Genomic DNA, 18,590 nt, shown 5'->3' with positions numbered 1-18,590 from the left:
CATTTAAGCCATAATAAAAAAGGCGGAGGCGGCCCCCTCCGGTGCCCCATGCACCCCCCCCAACAATATTGCGGGGTGCAGACGGTTGACTAATGAAGGCCCTCAGGTCTGCCATCTTTGTGCTACTATTATACATTACCTTAACTGGTATCGCCACTTCCGTAAAAGCCTGAAATATTACAATATAACATTATTTAACCCACACGGTGAAAGCACAAAAAAAATGGAATAAAAAGTAATCAAAAAGCCTTATGTACCAAAATGGTGCCAATGAAAGCTCGCCCTGCAAAAACAAGCCCTCACACTGCTCAATTGACGGAAAAATAGTTATGTCTCTCAGACTATGGCGACAAAAAAACTAATTTGAATTTTAACAATTAGTTTTTTCCTTGTAAAAGTAGTAAAACATAAAAAAAAAAACACTATACAAATTTGGTATAGCCGTAATTGTATTGACCCGCAGAATAAAGTTAACATGTCGTTTTTACCGCACGGTTGACAGCCTAAAAACGAAACCCAAAAAACAATGGAGGAATCACGTTTTTGTCCCATTCCACCCCCAAAATATTATTTTTTCAGTTTGCCAGTACATTATATGGTACAATAAACGGTGCCTATGACTCGACCAGCAAAAACAAGCCTTCCTACAGCTATATTGGCAGAAAAATAAAAAAGTTATGGCTTTTGAAAGGTGGGAAGAAGCAAAAATGAAAAATAGTTGTGGAGTGAAAGGGTTAAGGACGTACAGGAGAACGGGACTACTGATCACAAATGTGGCTATAATACAGACACTAAGATGTGCCTGCATATTTTTGCGGTACTTGTCTAAGCTTTTGCAACAACTTTGTAAACCGAAACAAAGGGAAATACACCTCCAGGGTTTAGCCATATTTCTGTGTCACTGAAATGAGAAAAACCCCAATCCCCTCAATATTGGGAAATGATAAAAAAAGGTGCGGTCACAAGTGCCTCATGCATCCCAGGCATCTAAGCACCACGATCTGAAATACTATCAGATCTTTTATCTCCAGGAATTCAGCATGTGAGCGCCGCCATTTTTTCGGAGCCCCAGCACACAGAAAAAGTAGATAGAGGAAAACCTCTCTAAGCAATTTCCTGTTTTCTCCCGGCATTTGCTTTTGGAAATTACGTCAACGACCGGTCTTCCATTGTCTATTTGCATATCAGATGCTGATTGGAAGCGGACTAGAAAATGGGCGTAGTCGAACACGTAGGAACTTGTTCTTCAGGGTTACCGTATATCCTCATCACTTCCGGTACACACCGTAATCATCTGTGACGGAGCGACACAGTGCGGCGCTGTACCGGATTACACGGTACGTAGCCACTCACCTGTCAGAAGTGTTCAGCTGTCAGTTCCAGACTTCACTGCGGTTACCCATGTGTGTGTGTGAACGGTGTTAGGACGCGGGCCTCGTATAGCAAGATTCAGCCTCCATTGAAATATGATTAATAAAGCACAGTCACTTGTCTATTGAGGTCGTGCTTATTTATAGCTGAGTCACGTGATCACCTTTATTAATAATCATTTGTATAGCACCATGAACTTCCAGGACGCTGTGCGGGTGACATGTATGAATAGACGCACACAAATCACATGACAAAATACAGTGCAGAGCCTACCATTAAGATGTTATTTAAAGAGCTTGTCGGGGATATAATAACTTTTTGGTATTGGCTATCAGTAGCCGTGTTAATACAAAATAACTTTCCAATTTATTTGTATTAAACATTGTGTTGCCTTTATGATAAGTTAAGACGACTGACGGCAGCAGAACAATGCGATTCAGTCCCGGCGTTGTCTCCTCCTGCACACACAGCCGCTGATAGTAATAGGTCTGTGGGACAATAGCGCCAGATCTATTGGTTGGTAGCTGTAAGGGTAAAGGCCCTATTACACGCGCCAATTTTGACATCATTGATCGGCGCTCGTTTGCTTCTGTCACAAGGAGCGATGTCTGCGGACGAGCGCTCGTTATTCTGATCGCTCGTCTACATACATTATTATCGTAGTTGGCAGATTACACAGGGAGACGCGCTGCCACCAACAATAATATTCAATTTTTTTTTAAACGATACGATCAGCAGATGATTGAGCGTTTGCTGGTTCATCTGCTGATCGCTGCAGTTTACACAGGAAATTATCGGCAGCAAGTGTTCTATGAACGCTCGTCTGCCTGATAATTGGCCAGTGTAAAAAGGCCTTAAAGAGGCTCTGTCACCACATTATAAGTGCCCTGTCTCCTACATAAGGAGATCGGCGCTATAATATAGGTGACAGTAATGCTTTTTATTTAAAAAAACGATCTATTTTCACAACGTTAGGAGCGATTTTAGTTTATGCTAATGAGCTTTCTTAATGCCCAAGTGGGCGTATTTTTACTTTCGACCAAGTGGGCGTTGTACAGAGGAGTGTATGATGCTGACCAATCGGCATCATGCACTCCTCTCCATTCATTTACACTGCACTAGCCATATAGTTATATCACTATGTGCAGCTACATACACAAGCCCTAACATTAGTACAGTGCCCTGATAATGAATACACATGAAATCCAGCCTGGACGTCATGTGTACTCAGAATCCTGACACTTCTGAATCTTTTTTGTGAGATTCCGGCAAGTGAAACGAAATCTCGCGAGATTACGGCGCTAAACGAGATTTCAGATAGAATACCAGCTTCCTGCTTCTTCCCTAAATAGTTCTTGCATAATTTGGAGGTGTGCTTTGGGTCATTGTCCTGTTGTAGGATGAAATTGGCTCCAATCAAGCGCTGTCCACAGGGTATGGCATGGCGTTGCAAAATGGAGTGATAGCCTTCCTTATTCAAAATCCCTTTACCTTGTACAAATCTCCCACTTTACCAGCACCAAAGCAACCCCAGACCATCACATTACCTCCACCATGCTTGACAGATGGCGTCAGGCACTCTTCCAGCATCTTTTCAGTTGTTCTGCGTCTCACAAATGTTCTTCTGTGTGATCCAAACACCTCAAACTTCGATTCGTCTGTCCATAACACTTTTTTCCAATCTTCCTCTGTCCAATGTCTGTGTGCTTTTGCCCATATTAATCTTTTCCTTTTATTAGCCAGTCTCAGATATGGCTTTTTCTTTGCCACTCTGCCCTGAAGGCCAGCATCCCGGAGTCGCCTCTTCACTGTAGACGTTGACACTGGTGTTTTGCGGGTACTATTTAATGAAGCTGCCAGTTGAGGACCTGTGAGGCGTCTATTTCTCAAACTAGAGACTCTAATGTACTTGTCTTGTTGCTCAGTTGTACAGTGGGGCCTCCCACTTCTCTTTCTACTCTGGTTAGAGCCTGTTTGTGCTGTCCTCCGAAGGGAGTAGTACACACCGTTGTAGGAAATCTTCAGTTTCTTGGCAATTTCTCGCATGGAATAGCCTTCATTTCTAAGAACAAGAATAGACTGTCGAGTTTCACATGAAAGCTCTCTTTTTCTAGCCATTTTGAGAGTTTAATCGAACCCATAAATGTAATGCTCCAGATTCTCAACTAGCTCAAAGGAAGGTCAGTTTTATAGCTCCTCTAAACAGCAAAACTGTTTACAGCGGTGCTAACATAATTGCACAAGGGTTTTCAAGTGTTTTCTAATCATCCATTAGCCTTCTAACACAGTTAGCAAACACAATGTACCATTAGAACACTGGAGTGATGGTTGCTGGAAATGGGCCTCTATACACCTATGTAGATATTGCATTAAAAACCAGACGTTTGCAGCTAGAATAGTCATTTAGCACATTAACAATGTATAGAGTGTATTTCTGATTAATTTAATGTTATCTTCATTGAAAAAAACTGCTGTGGACAGCAGATAACAGGAAGGGAGACAACTAGTGGTAGTAACTTCACACAGAATTTGCATGTATAAAACAACTACATTTTAACAGTAAGTAAATTACAAAGTTGATCTATATCAGGTATACTATAAGATCAGCATAAGTTCTATGAAAAGTTAGTGTCTATTTAAGGTATACACAATGCAATTGCTTATTTCTCGATCTCTACATTCTGACTGTGCATATGGACTGCTCTATACTGTCCCTACATTCACTGTGTGTTATTTATTGTTGTCTTATTTCTCAGCCAGGTTAAGACATCTACTATGATGGAAAGTACGGCTGTTTTGCTAGAGTCCAAGTCGTTGCCTGTCCACCTTATGAATGAAATGCACCAGCTGCGGCTGCACGGCCACTTGTGTGATGTGACAGTAAGAATAGAACATCCGGGGTCTAGGGTAGAGTTCACTGCCCACAAATCTGTCCTCGCTGCCTCCAGCAAGTACTTCAAGGAGGTATTTATGAATGACACTGATATGGGTGACACCATTGTGTTGAATGGAATAACTGCTACTGACTTCTCCTCATTCCTGGAGTTTGTGTACACTGCTAGGGTAGAAGTCTTTGAAGACCAAGTACAACGGATGATTGATATTGCAGACAAACTTAAATGCGTTGACCTTGCAGAAACTTGTATGCAACACAAAAAGCTGCTGGAAGACTCTGTTTGGTTGGATTTACAAAATATTGTTGAATCCCAAGAGACTGAAGAAGACATGCAAGAACTGGCGAATTCTGTCCAGGAGATCCACAACAAGGAAGACGGAGAGATCCACAACAAGGAAGAGGGAGAGATCCACAACCAGGAAGAGGGAGAGATCCACAACAAGGAAGAGGGAGAGATCCACAACAAGGAAGAGGGAGAGATCCACAACAAGGAAGAGGGAGGGATCCACAACAAGGAAGAGGGAGAGATCCACAACAAGGAAGAGGGAGAGATCCACAACAAGGAAGAGGGAGAGATCCACAACAAGGAAGAGGGAGAGATCCACAACAAGGAAGTGGGAGAAATCCACAACAAGGAAGAGGCACCAGTAACAAACAATACCAGCAGTTTTCCAAATGCACCAAAAGAAAATGGTGGAAATGAGTTTTGTCCCGACTCATCCTTGGATGTTGAAAATTATGTTGAACAGATAAAAGATCCCTTGAAACTTCCAATCCCCAAATCCAGAAGATCAAGTGGCCGCCTAGCTGGCAAAAAGGCTCTTGTCGAAATTCCAAAGAAAAAGTATACACGTCGACTACGGGAGCAGCAGGACAGTGAAGAAGTCAGTTCCTTGCTGAATGGCATAGGAAATGAAGGAAACTCATGTAATGACGAACCTATGGATGAGCAGACGGACTGTAGTATAAAAGCAGAAGATGATGAAGATAGCGCATGTGAACTGGATGAGAGTGATAAAAAATCAAATGAAGAAAGCAACAAAACTAATGAAGGTTTTATGTGCCCCATCTGTGTGGAAAACTTTAATGATGAAAAAAGTTACTTGAAACACTCCAAACAGAATCACGGAGGTTCTGAAGAGATTTATCTATGTGATATTTGCAGTCAGACTTTTGCCAATAGGTGCAATTTGAAAAGCCACCAGCGACATGTACACAGCAATGATCGCCAATTTCCATGTGAACTTTGTGGCAAAAAGTTTAAAAGGAAAAAAGACATCAAGAGGCACATTTTGCAGGTCCATGAAGGTGGAGGAGAAAGACATTTCTGTCAACTGTGTGGGAAGGGGTTAAGCTCCAAAACTGCTTTGAGGCTCCACGAGAGGACGCATACTGGGGACAAACCTTTTGGATGTAACCAGTGTGACGCCAAGTTTTCCCAGACGTCCGCACTTAAAACACATATGAGGTAGGAACTGACTCCATAGCAATGGCACGTTATAGAGAAAAGTAACTATTGGTGAGGAAAATAAATTCTCTGACGAGAATCTATTGAGAGTTTTGGAGCTCGCCATCCTTGCCTTTCCTAGTGCTGAACATACCTGTCGTGGTCTCTATTTGCCTTTGTTCCTTAAGGCCAGGATCACACACACCGTTTTGATGCGGTTTTTAGTGCAGTTTTTTTTAGCTAAACACATGGTAACACAAACCCCAACACAGAAACAACAAACATAAATAAAAACACAGACCACCTTTAACTTTGGAAAATATAGGCCGCAATGTTTATTAATGGTTACCCAAGAATAAATAATTAAATACCACATAACCATAAAATTATTGAAAATTCATTAATCAGTCATCATAAAAATATTTAACCAAGTCCCCCCAGCATTAGCTGGGAGACTAAACCCCACTAGTAAACATAGTGACAAGGAATGATCTTTATTTAAAAGAGGGGAGGGTGGGCGGGCTTTCCTTCAAAATCTTCTTCAAATGGCCCCGACCGTCACTGAACACCAGAATATAAAGGGGAAATCTTCCCGCCGTTTCCACTCAATAACCAATCAGGAGAAAGTGTGGGCTTCACAACCTCCAGCTGGAAAATTCCAGAACCTGCTCGTATGTTCCATACAGCTGACCGACAGTTGACCCCAGCAGGTAAGTACCAACTGTAAGTAATAACAAGGGGAGGAAGGAAGAAACCAAACAAACAAAACAACCTCCATTTAAATTAAAATAAACTCTATGTGGGGCTGTGATACCTTGTGTCCCCCAAGCAAATTGCTATGGGGGACCTGAAAGGAGTGGATACAAAAGAAAGGAGATGAATCAGTCTTTTCTTCATGCATTTCTTTCTTTTTGGATCTACTGGCTTTTTATAAAAAGAAAACGGCATCAAAACTGTGTGTGTGATCCTGACCTAAAGGGGTTTTCCCACCAAAGAGTTTTGTCATATTGACTAGATATCTGAACACTGGGACCCTCAAGAATGGATATATCAGATCACCTCAGGCCTCATGTACACAACCGTAAGAGTTTTTACTGCCGCAAATACAAATCCTACGGATACATATCCCTAGGCGTCCGCAATTGGGGAAGTGCCCATAGACTTATATGGGCGAGACCGTGCCGCAATTGCGGAAAAGTATAGGACATGTTCTATATTAGAGATACCATCAATGTCCACCGTGACCCCTGCCCATTAGTAGAACAAAGTGGCAGAGGCGCTGTCTTAATGGGTTAACCATGGGTCTCAGCAATTGGACCCCCCACTGATTGGACATTGATGGGCTATTCTAGTGTTATGCCATCGATGTCTTTAGTAAGACGACCCCTTTAATTTACCAACTCCTAAATGTTTGCTTTGTAAGATCATATATTGACCCTTCATATAGGGGCATAAAACGTGTCCAGTTTAAGAATATACAGTCTAAAGTGTCACAGGAAAAGTAACAGATTATAATAAATGATGTATGTCACAATGGATTTTATCATATACGCAGGCATAGGGTGTGTGAAAACTGCTGCAGCTTTCATTGCTCCTGATAATTTTTTGGAATGATTTTAATAAAATAATAAAATATATGGCATAATATTAATCATAAGCCAAACATATTCTTCATCAAAAATTTATCTTTGGCTTACTTATGCAATGGTTTAAAGTTTTTGATCAGGCATTTCGGAGATCCCCAACACCATTTCATATAGTAATTGCTCTTTCAGCTACCAATAGTAATAACCATCTTACTTGAAAATGATTGAGTGGTTGTCACAGCCCCTCCCCTTCTAGTAACATATCTTCAGAACTTTATGGTCTGGTTTAAAGAGGCTCTGTCACCAGATTTTGCAACCCCTATCTGCTATTGCAGCAGATAGGCGCTGCAATGTAGATTACAGTAACGTTTTTATTTTTAAAAAACGAGCATTTTTGGCCAAGTTATGACCATTTTTGTAGTTATGCAAATGAGGCTTGCAAAAGTCCAAGTGGGTGTGTTTAAAAGTAAAAGTCCAAGTGGGCGTGTATTATGTGCGTACATCGGGCCGTTTTTAATACTTTTACTAGCTGGGCGCTCTGATGAGAAGTATCATCCACTTCTCTTCACAACGCCCAGCTTCTGGCAGTGCAGATCTGTGACGTCACTCACAGGTCCTGCATCGTGTCGGCCACATCGGCACCAGAGGCTACAGTTGATTCTGCAGCATCAGCGTTTGCAGGTAAGATCGACTTACCTGCAAACGCTGATGCTGCTGCAGAATCAACTGTAGCCTCTGGTGCCGATGTGGCCGACACGATGCAGGACCTGTGAGTGACGTCACAGATCTGCACTGCCAGAAGCTGGGCGTTGTGAAGAGAAGTGGATGATACTTCTCATCAGAACGCCCAGCTAGTAAAAGTATTAAAAACGCCCCGATGTACGCACATAATACACGCCCACTTGGACTTTTACTTTTAAACACACCCACTTGGACTTTTGCAAGCCTCATTTGCATAACTACAAAAATTGTCATAACTTGGCCAAAAATGCTCGTTTTTTAAAAATAAAAACGTTACTGTAATCTACATTGCAGCGCCGATCTGCTGCAATAGCAGATAGGGGTTGCAAAATCTGGTGACAGAGCCTCTTTAAAGAAGTTTTTCACCTAAATGCATGTCTACAAAAAAAACCTGATAATATGCTACTAGGTTAAAGATAAAATTATCAGCTGCTAACTGTCAGTTAAAGCAAATCCGTCATTAAAGTAGGCTCCCTTAGTTAAATTGGTTTTCCACTTTTGACAATCTTTTTGTTATAAAGGTTCCCGGCTATAAGGTGATCACAGGGTGTCCTGCTGCTGGGACACCCAGCGATCTGCTGTAATTTGTGGGGGAACCCGGTAGCCAGTTTTCATTATCCCTGTAGCGCCACCATAGGGAAAATAAAGTATTACATGATGCACACTAAAATTGATGACCTGTCCGTCACAGATATGCCAGGTCTTCCAAAGCAAGAGACACTCTCTGTAACCACTGTCCACTCAGTCTAATAGGTGACGGTCCTGCATGGGGGACCCCCCTCTATTAACTCAGAATTCCCTAACAATATATTTCAAAATGGAAATCTGACAACCCATACAAGAAAGCTTGCTGTAATGTCATGTCCTCCTAGGATATAATGCCAAACAACACAATAAGTACTGTGTAGAAAGAATAAAGAGGACGTATGCTTATTAGTCTTCTGTATACATGAGGGGAGCGTTTCTCTGCCTCCTCCTGCTCTCTTCTGAGTGACGTCAGCTGACCTATACAAGCATGTATATCGTGGGCTGTCGCCCAGCGCTAAGGAGGACGATAGACGGCAGGAGAACGCTCCCCTCCTGTATACCGCTGCGTTCTTTCTAATCCGCTATCATGGAAATAGCACAGTAATGTTTGGACCAAATGCATCCTGTCACTCCATTCAATGTCTGTGGGCCTTCAAAAACACCAACGCTCTGTACTCGGCTGCGTCCGTCAGTCCCATAGACATTTGAATAGAGTGGCTTGGCACATTCTTGACGACTGCTTCATTCAAACTTCTCACTACGGAGGGTGCAGTGAGGAGGAACAGCGGGTTCGGGACGCCTGTTGTAGTGATTGTGGGGCCACCGGCGGTTAGACATTTGTCACTTATCCTTTGGATAGATGATAAATGTCCTTCTTGGCATAACAAACCTGCAATGGACAAAATCTGCGGCAAAATCCAATTCAAAATCCCATAAATTTCAGACCACTCCGCAGTGGATTTATGGAAAAATGGGATTGGATCTCATGAGGGAGAAGGAACCAGGACCACATATTTGGCATGAGATTTTGTGTTTGTATTGGGAGCTTCCTCAGATGCCCTGTGCGCCCTGTATCCAAAACCCTAGGCCGTGTTATACATTCTAAATACATATATTATCCTGACTTTTTTTTCTTTCTTTAACTCCCACAGAATTCACACTGGAGAGAAGCCCTTTGTCTGTGAGGAGTGCGGTGCTAAGTTCACACAGAATCACATGCTCATTTATCATAAAAGATGTCACACAGGTAACATTATTATTTTACATAATGTAATACTGACATTTTATTTATTGATGTCTCATTGCTATAGTTCTTGTACTGTCATACTGTATAATCTACTCCACTCCTATCCAATCACACGTCTCCGTTATTTCTGATTAAACCTTATAGACTAAAATGATCTACTAAACAATGCGCGCGCAGCAATGCTCAGGAACATAAATCATTGCACAGCCGATCTTTGCACATATTTTTAACGATCAACATCTCCATAGTAAGAAAATATTGGAACGTCAATCAAACTGGTGTTCATTGTATGGCCAGCTTTACATAACACCTATAGATGTAGCATAGATTCATTTTTCATTCAAGTATGCGTTACCTGTGCCTATTGAAGTCTACATAATGTTTGTTTTTTTTCATTTAGTTTTTTTTAAAATTCATTCTAAGTAGGTCCAAAATTCTGTGCGGATTTACTTTATTAAATCCGTACTACACTCCTAATCCCCGTAGACGTTATTTAAAACATAATATTTTGTCACCACTAGGGGGAGCTTACTGCATTACTGTTATGCACTAAAGGGGAATGGTCACCAGATGATGCCACCATAGCTCAGAATTAATTTTTTCTTTCATGATCGTTATTTTGCCCAGCTCTGTGCAGCACTGTTTTTTTTTTATTTTGCTAGGGCTTGCTGTAAGTGGGATTGCCATGTAAAGGACTACAGTGCCCATGGTTCGTCTCCTCTCAGAGATGTTGGTTATATTTACAGTTGCATCCATGCCTCTTTTTTACAAGGTGTAATGTAGTGCTGTAATTACTCACTGTCTACTACTGAGACAGAGCTCTGCTGTTCTGCTGCCTAGCATGTGAAACATGATCTCTCCGGAAACAGGAAGGAAAGGGGAGAGCTGGGAGCAGTGGAGATAAGAGGCATGTGATTTGTGACGTCCCGTACTACAATGAGGGGTCGAGGTGAGATAACCACATGTTCAGAGACGTCACGCAAGCAGGAGATAAAACACCAGGAGCGTGGCATGTCACGCTGGCGTACAAATTAATTTCAGCTACAGACAAACTTTAATAAGTGACTCATTTTGCTGCTATTAAACCATTTGCACATATTTAAAAAAAAAAAAATGGAAAACCCCTTTAACAGTATCCTGTAAGCTCATTAGCTCTCTCTAGTGGTGCCAGAACATTCTGTTTTAAATTATGTCTATGCAGGGGATTAGGAACTATGTATCAGAAAAACAGAGATTTGACCACTATTAAAATATATGAAATTATTCAGCACAGAATTTTTATTTAGATGGAAAAACAAAATGGTGCTCAAGGGCGGATTGTCTCCTTAAAGTTATGCTCTCATGAGCAAGCCGCTGCATCCAATGCCAAAATTAGCATTTGATGGCAGGGGATGCGGCATTCATTGTCTTCATTTTATAGTTGTGCGGTGGCACTGTGAGTATTGTGAGTGTACAACTCTATAGAAATCTGTATGTTTTTACTCTCTTTGTTATTGGGACAGGAGAGAGGCCTTTCATGTGCGAGACCTGTGGGAAAAGTTTTGCTTCCAAGGAATATCTAAAACATCATAATCGCATACATACCGGAGCCAAGCCATTTAAATGTGATGTTTGCTTCAGGACATTCGCCCAGAGGAATTCTCTCTACCAGCATAATAAAGTTCACACTGGTAACACAAAGATATTGTCTGTCTGGCAGAAGCCTATGTATGGGAATTGTGTTTCCTCATGTATGCTGGATCTAATTCTTTAGCGCCCAAGGCCCTATTCACACCACGTATATGGGAGCACAATGGGAAATGCATTTATCTATTTATTTTTTTCAAGAACATTTTATTTACTTAACTATGCAAAAAACATAAGTAACTTTTATGGCATGCAATTTCTTTTGTATTTTTTTTTGCTGTATTGAATAGTGTAGCAGCTTACGTTATTTTATACAGCAAAAAAATGAAGTATCCAGATATTAACGCTGCCAGAAGGGCATTCTATTGGCATACATTTGGCCCTTAGAAAAGTATGGGTATGTAGCATACCCTTTGGATACTTTTTTTTTTTTGCTACCCAAATGTATCCTTCTGATGTAGCCAATAAACTCAGTATGAAAGGGGCATAAACTGGCCAAAAGCTTTGGATACTGTATGTTTGAAGATTCTGCTGTCAGCTGCTCATCTTTATCTAGTCCATGTAAATAATATTCATGTTCGCCAAGGCGCTGGGACAATTTACCATTTTAAAGGGAACCTGTCACCAGCATTTCAACTATTAAACCAGCAATACCTAGTGGTAGTGGGTGAAAAATCATTTTCATGTAACCTATAATTACTTTCTAAGTAGGCTCTGTACCGTTAGTATTTCATTTTTTATTGTTCCCGTGCCATATGCTAATGAGCATGAGTCATATCTTCCTTTGAAAAGAGTCAGATCTTCATTCCTCAAGTCTTTACGAGTTAACCCCGCCTCCTTACTTTTGAGTGACAGCTTTTTGCTAGGCCACTTTTTGGCGGTGGGTGGGCATAAGAAGAGGAACAAATGAGACTGCCTGTTTATTACCATAAAAGGCGCAAAATGTTTGCAGACCGTTATTTACCGTCGGAGGAGGAGTTTAGGAGAGGAGATAACGGCAATGAACTTTTGACAGCAGCGACCAGCAAGGGGTGAGTAGAGTTCAATAGGTGAAATGCTGGTGGCAGGTTCCCTTTAAGCATCAGGTGAAAGGTCTTTTAATTAATTCACGTTTATGTCCGCCACTAATAAGCAGGATAGAAAGACTGTACAATGTTATGTCCTCGTAAACCAAAATGAGATAAAATAGATATGATGAAAGGGGTTGTCCCATAAAGACAACCCCTTTCCATAATGTCCTATTAGGGCATATGGATGTCATAGAGGTGGTCCCTCTGCTCAGGACATCCCTCTGAGCCACAGCTAAGAGCCTCTAAGTATCAGCAGCACCCACAAACCCGGACCATTCACCTATTACATGGCTATGTTATTTGAATGGATACCATGTAAGACTACTGTACATTTGAAATGTATGGCTAGCTGCAACGTTTCTCTGTCATAGTAACTGATGGCCCAGGGTTTCGTGAAACTGGACCCGTCTCAATCCATCTGATTGTCTGACCGAGTTCATTACAAATAGGGGTTGTCTTTGTAAGTGGACCCCTTCGAGAAAAATTTAGTATCTTAATCAGAATACGCAACATGACCTACCCCTGGCAGATTTTACCCATTGTATAGATATGCAGAAAACTTAAGAAATGTAGACTTATATACAGATTTATCACAGTCTGAACTTACCCTTAGGCCAGATTCACACGAACTACTGCAAACTCGGACGTGAAAAACGGCAGTTTTTCACGTCCGAGTTGCACCCGTGTGGGACCCGTTTTCACGAATCCCTCATAGACTTGAGTATATCGAGGGATCTGTGAAAACGGAATAAAATAGGGCATATTCTATTTTTCAACGGACCCATGACACGGTCCATCGAAATAACGTCTGTGTGATCGGCTCCATTGAAATACATGCGTCCGTGTGACGTTAACTACGGTCGTCTGAATTCGGCCTTAGTATGTATAGGTTTTCAGGCTTAAGATGTAAACAATAATGTTTCATTTACCGATCACAAACAGGTCTGGAAATTTGAGAAAAAGGTATACAGGATCAGACTACAATGGGTTTGTTTGTAATAACACGTTGGTCTATATAGGAGCTGTAGCCACAAGCTGCTTCATTTTTTATTTTAGATGCATTGGAAGAGAGGCTTGGTGTTATTACTGTAACATACTATTTCGGCTAACGCTGTGTAATGTAACATTCTTTCAGGAGAACGTCCATATATTTGTAATCAATGTGGAAAGCAGTTCACTCAGCTAAACGCATTACAGCGGCACAACCGGATCCACACAGGAGAGAAGCCTTTCATGTGCATTGCATGTCAGCGAACCTTTACTGACAAATCCACTCTCCGCAGACACACCTCGGTAAGAACTTTGTCCTTCTCTTTAGCATCGTGGACTTCCCTAGAATTGAATAGTAGTTACAGAAACAGCGTAACTACTATGGGAGTTACGTAAACAGCGTATCTCAGCGAGTTACGCTGTTTCCGTAACTCCCGACCATGTAATCAGTAAGTGGCGGGGAGGCAGCGTACTCACAAAATGCTAGAACGGGTTTTAGGGGGCCCCGTTCTAGAGATAGGTGCGGGTCCCAGAGGTGGGACCCACATCTATCTGACATTTATGACATATCCTGTGGATATGTCATAAATGTCCTTCATGGGAAAACCCCTTTAAAGGGGTTACTCTCAGAGATAAAATTAATAGCCTATCCTCCGTATAGACCATCAATATCTGATCATTGGCGTTCTGACTCTCGGCACCCCCGCCAATTAGCTGTTTTGAAGGGGCCTTGGTACTCGTGCAATCGCTTTTTCTCCTTCATAGCTCATGCTGCTCAGTACTGTCAAACGACGACACACTTGTAGTGGCAGTTCACATTATGACAGCCTTCTCCCATTCAAGTGAGTGGGAGAATGCTACTACTGTGGACCGCCATTACAAGTGTGTCGTAGTTTCAAAAGTATGAAGCAGTGAAATGAATGAAGGGGATGCAGCGCTTGCACGAGAGCCACAGCCCCTTTAAAACAGCTGATTGTCGGGGATGCAAGTCGGACCCCCAATGATCAGGTATTGATGGCCTATCCTGAGGATAGGCCATCATATTTTTTTCTCTCCAGATAACCCCTTTAAGCGTTTACAGCCTTTTTTTTAACATAGTCCCTCCATTTTCACAGGCTCAAAAGTAATTGGACAAACAAATAATTATAAACATAAGAATTATTTTTAATACTTGGATGCAAATCCTTTTCAGTCAATGACTTCCTGAAGTCTAAAACCCATGGTCATCACCAAATGCTGAGTTTCCTTCCTTGAGATGCGTTACTGCAGCTGCCTACAATTGCTACTTGTCTTTGGGTCTTTCAGGGTGCGGCCACACGGTGCCGTCACGGTGCGTTTATGTTGCGTTTTTAAACTGCAGCAAGTCATTTTTCCATAGAAGTCAATGGTGAAATGTTTGTTATGGACAGACTGCTGCTATTATATTACAATGTGTTTTTTGTGCAGTTAACTGCAGCTTCATAATGTCTGACCGCATGTGGTTACTGACCGCGCTGCCAAACTTATTGCTGAACTGCTTGTGTTTTTACTAACAGTTCTGCAATGCCTTGTAATGAACTATATACAGGCAGCACCTAACAAACTTCAACACGGGTGAAAACTGTGTCCATCAATTATTTCCTTTAAAAACACAACAGAACTGCGGCATTACAGAGACAAAAAACGCATGCAGTTGACCGCATGCGGTTTTCAAACGCAACAAAACCGCGTCAACGACGCACCATGTGGCCTTAGCCTTTAGTTTTGTCTTCAGTAAGTGAAAGGCCTACTCAATCGGGTTGCGATCAGGTGACTGACTCGGCCATTGAAAAATATTCCATCTTTACCTTAGGAAGGTCTTGTGTTGATTTCGCTGTATGTTTTGGGTTATGATCCATCTGTACCGGGACGTGCATCCTATCAGTTTTGCAACATTCGACTGAATCTAAGCAGTAAGCTCTATACATTTTAGAATTCCTCCTCTACTTCTATCCGCAGTCACATCATCACTAAACACCAGTGGGCCAGTTGCATTGGCAGCCATAGATGCCCATACCATAACACCGCCACCACCATGTTTGACAGGTTATGAGCTATGCTCGGGATCACGAATTCTTCCTTTCCTTCCATACAGTTCTCTTTCCATCATTCTGGTACAAGTTCATGGTTTCATCTCTCCACAGAATCTTGTTCCAGAACTGGGTGACTTATTTAGGTGTTTTCTAGCAAAGTTTAATCTGTCCGGTCTGTTCTTGAGCGTTCCCAGCGTTTTGCATCTTGAGATAATCCCTCTGTATTTACACGATGAAGGCGTCTCTTTATTGTAGACCATGGTACTCCGTCCTCCTCGAGTGAGTGACGTGGCTGATGTTGTGAAGAGGTTTTTCTTCCCCAAGGAATGAGTTATGCAATCATCCATCTTAGTGGTCTTCCATGGATGCGTTTAGGTGTTGCTGGGCTCACCACTACATTCCTTTGTTTTAAGAACGTACCAAATTGTTGATTTGACCACTATTAAAGTGTGTTGGGTTTTTTTTGGGATTCAATTAGTTTTTATTTGAAAATAGACCATAGAAACAATAATGCAAAGTATACATCATATCTATCTATACACTTTGGTAACAACGTACATATTAATGTACATAGAAGAACAAGTCATAAAAAGCTTGATATGAATATATAAAATAGAATAATACAAAAACAAACAAATTTGGTGGTGAAGTATATACCTAGAAAGGCATATTGGATAAGAAATTAACATTTCCCTGCTTGAGGATCTATATTGGCAGCTACATATAGTGTATTGGAATAAAATAAAGTCTTATAAACTAATAAAGTGATTATGGAGAAGCAAACGGACACGACGCAGGTCTGTCCAGGGGGCTCAATTACGCAAAAATTTTTGTCTAAGCCCTCTAGAGGTAGCAAAGTGAAGTTCATATTGGAAATGTAATAAAACTATGACTTCTGAGAGGCTCAACGCATCAGCTAATTTCCATCTTTTAGCGATGTCAAATCTTGTAGCAATAATAATATGTCCCGCTGGCCACCTAAACGCTAATGGCACAGAATCCCATTGTAGATCCAGTAAAGCCAGTGTGGCAGTCGGTTTACATTCTGTTCCCATCAAATCTGAGATATATTTGAAAATACGTTTCCAAAACAGATTTGCAAGTCCACTATAAGTGATGTATTGTACCTCTACCGCCACAATTTCTCCAACACAAAGGTGTAGCACCTAGTGACGTATGTTGTAAGTGAACGGGTGTAAGATATCATCTAAATAGTATTTTTCTAGCCGCTGTGTGTTTTTATTTTTTTAGCTTAATAATGGCCTCGTTCGTTTGCATTGACCCCTCTTTGGACTGTATGTTGAGAGTTTCCAGTTTATTTTGTCATGAAATATGGAGGGAACAGTCCACACCCGGCATTGAAACTACTTATCAGTCAATTGTCCAATTACTTTTAACCCTGTTAAAATGGAGGGACTATGTAAAGAAAACGGCTGTAATTCTGATGCCATATTTTTTGTTAAACCTCTTAAATGAAAGGAGTGGCGATGTTTCTAGGGGAGAGAAAAGGAGATAATTTTTTTCTAATTAAACCATTCCTCTAAGGTTTAGCATATTTCATGTTCTTACAGATTATACTGTATTACCTCTTAATGTGGAACCCTCTAAGACCACTTATTGCTTTTCCCCTCATATTATTTATTCCAGATACATGATAAAAATACACCCTGGAAATCGTTCCTTGTTGTTCTGGATCCAAAAGCAGAAGAAGGGCAGAAATCCGATCTTACTGAAGATGATGGGGAAGATTCACCAAAACCTGCAGAAAAGCTGACTTACTCCGAAAACAGTCACTACCAGAACTTGACTGTGGTGCCGGGAACTGTGGATTTATTGCAGGAAAACAACACTACCTCTATTCTAGGCTGCAAGACAGACTGCGCCATAATACCTCAAGAAGTGTACATAGCCACAACGCTTAGCCACCTGACTGTCCTCCATACACAGACTGAATCCATTCAGGCAATGGTCAACTTGGAGTAATTCAATCCGGAATGCTGCAAGTAAATTGGAACTTCGTGGCAGTGGCTAAGACACGTACAATCCTAGTACCAGTTTTAACATTTTACCTCGGTTTGTCGGATTCTATGAACTTTTTGGCTTACCAAGGGGATGTTCCATTATTTTTGTATGCAAACTATTTTCGTTGTTGTTAGTTCTTTATCCTAAATGACATTTCCATCAACAATAAATTTCCATTCCAAACGGTGATGTGTGTATGCTCTAAAAATTCAGAGTCTATAAAGGCTATTCCATTATATAAATCATATTAAAGTATCATACCGCGAAGAGACATGGCATGTACCCTCTGGAATGCAGGTACCACAAGTTGAAGACCTAGAGGTTGCCAATCTCTTCTTGCAGTCACTGATCTTAATAGTCATAATAGTCACATAAAATTTGTGATTTTCTAAATTAGTAACAGATTAAAGTCATCAATGCTACAAAAAAGAGTGAAGGTTCTTAAAGTTAAAGAGGTATTCTGCCAACTAAAATTTGTCCTGTGACCCTCATTGTGTAGTAGAACCTGGGCTGCGACTGCCACAAAGGAAAGAGAAGCAGTGAAGAGATAGGGTATGTTCACACACTTAGCAAAAAAATGTCAGAAAATACGGAGCTGTTTTCAAGGGAAAACAGCTCTTGATTTTCAGACGTTTTTTAAGCAACTCGCGTTTTTCGCAGCGTTTTTTACGGACGTTTTTGGAGCTGTTTTTCTATACAGTCAATGAAAAACGGCTCATATGTGACATGCTCTTCGCGGGCGTTTTTTTACGCGGCCGTTTTTAAAAACGCCCGTGTCGAAACACGCCCCGTCGGAGCAGAACGGCGTTTTCTTACATGGAATCAATGGACAGATGTTTGGAAGCGTCGTACGTCCGATTTTTCGGCCGTTTACGGCCCAAAAAAACGGCCGAAAATAAGCCGTGTGAACATACCTACAGTCACATAGGAAAACACTGTATTTCATGCAAGTTTTGTTTGCGAGTAGTTCTAGTGTAAAAGGCCAATGAGGGAGTGGAAGAAAGTAAAACATTTTT

The 18,590-nt window shown here is 41.2% G+C and overlaps 1 protein-coding gene across 2 annotated transcripts; it reads left to right on the top strand.

The window, feature by feature from the left end:
- The first annotated feature begins 1,230 nt into the window (after positions 1 to 1,230).
- On the top strand, positions 1,231 to 17,761 carry GZF1 (GDNF inducible zinc finger protein 1). 2 transcript variants are annotated; one of them, XM_075863037.1, is made up of 6 exons: positions 1,231 to 1,337; positions 4,128 to 5,735; positions 9,721 to 9,815; positions 11,318 to 11,485; positions 13,647 to 13,804; positions 17,200 to 17,761. In XM_075863037.1, the coding sequence occupies exons 2-6, from the start codon at positions 4,147 to 4,149 to the stop codon at positions 17,533 to 17,535; spliced, it is 2,346 nt and encodes a 781-aa protein (XP_075719152.1). In that variant the 5' UTR covers positions 1,231 to 1,337; positions 4,128 to 4,146; the 3' UTR covers positions 17,536 to 17,761. The 2 variants fall into 2 exon arrangements, with proteins under 2 accessions (XP_075719152.1, XP_075719154.1); XM_075863039.1 differs by having other exon boundaries at positions 1,247 to 1,337; positions 4,132 to 5,735.
- The last annotated feature ends 829 nt before the right edge of the window (positions 17,762 to 18,590 follow it).

Source organism: Rhinoderma darwinii, chromosome 4, assembly GCF_050947455.1.
Source record: "Rhinoderma darwinii isolate aRhiDar2 chromosome 4, aRhiDar2.hap1, whole genome shotgun sequence".
Taxonomy (NCBI): Eukaryota; Metazoa; Chordata; class Amphibia; order Anura; family Rhinodermatidae; genus Rhinoderma; species Rhinoderma darwinii.
Note: the sequence above shows the minus strand (reverse complement) of the source record. Positions and strands in the feature narration are given on the sequence as shown.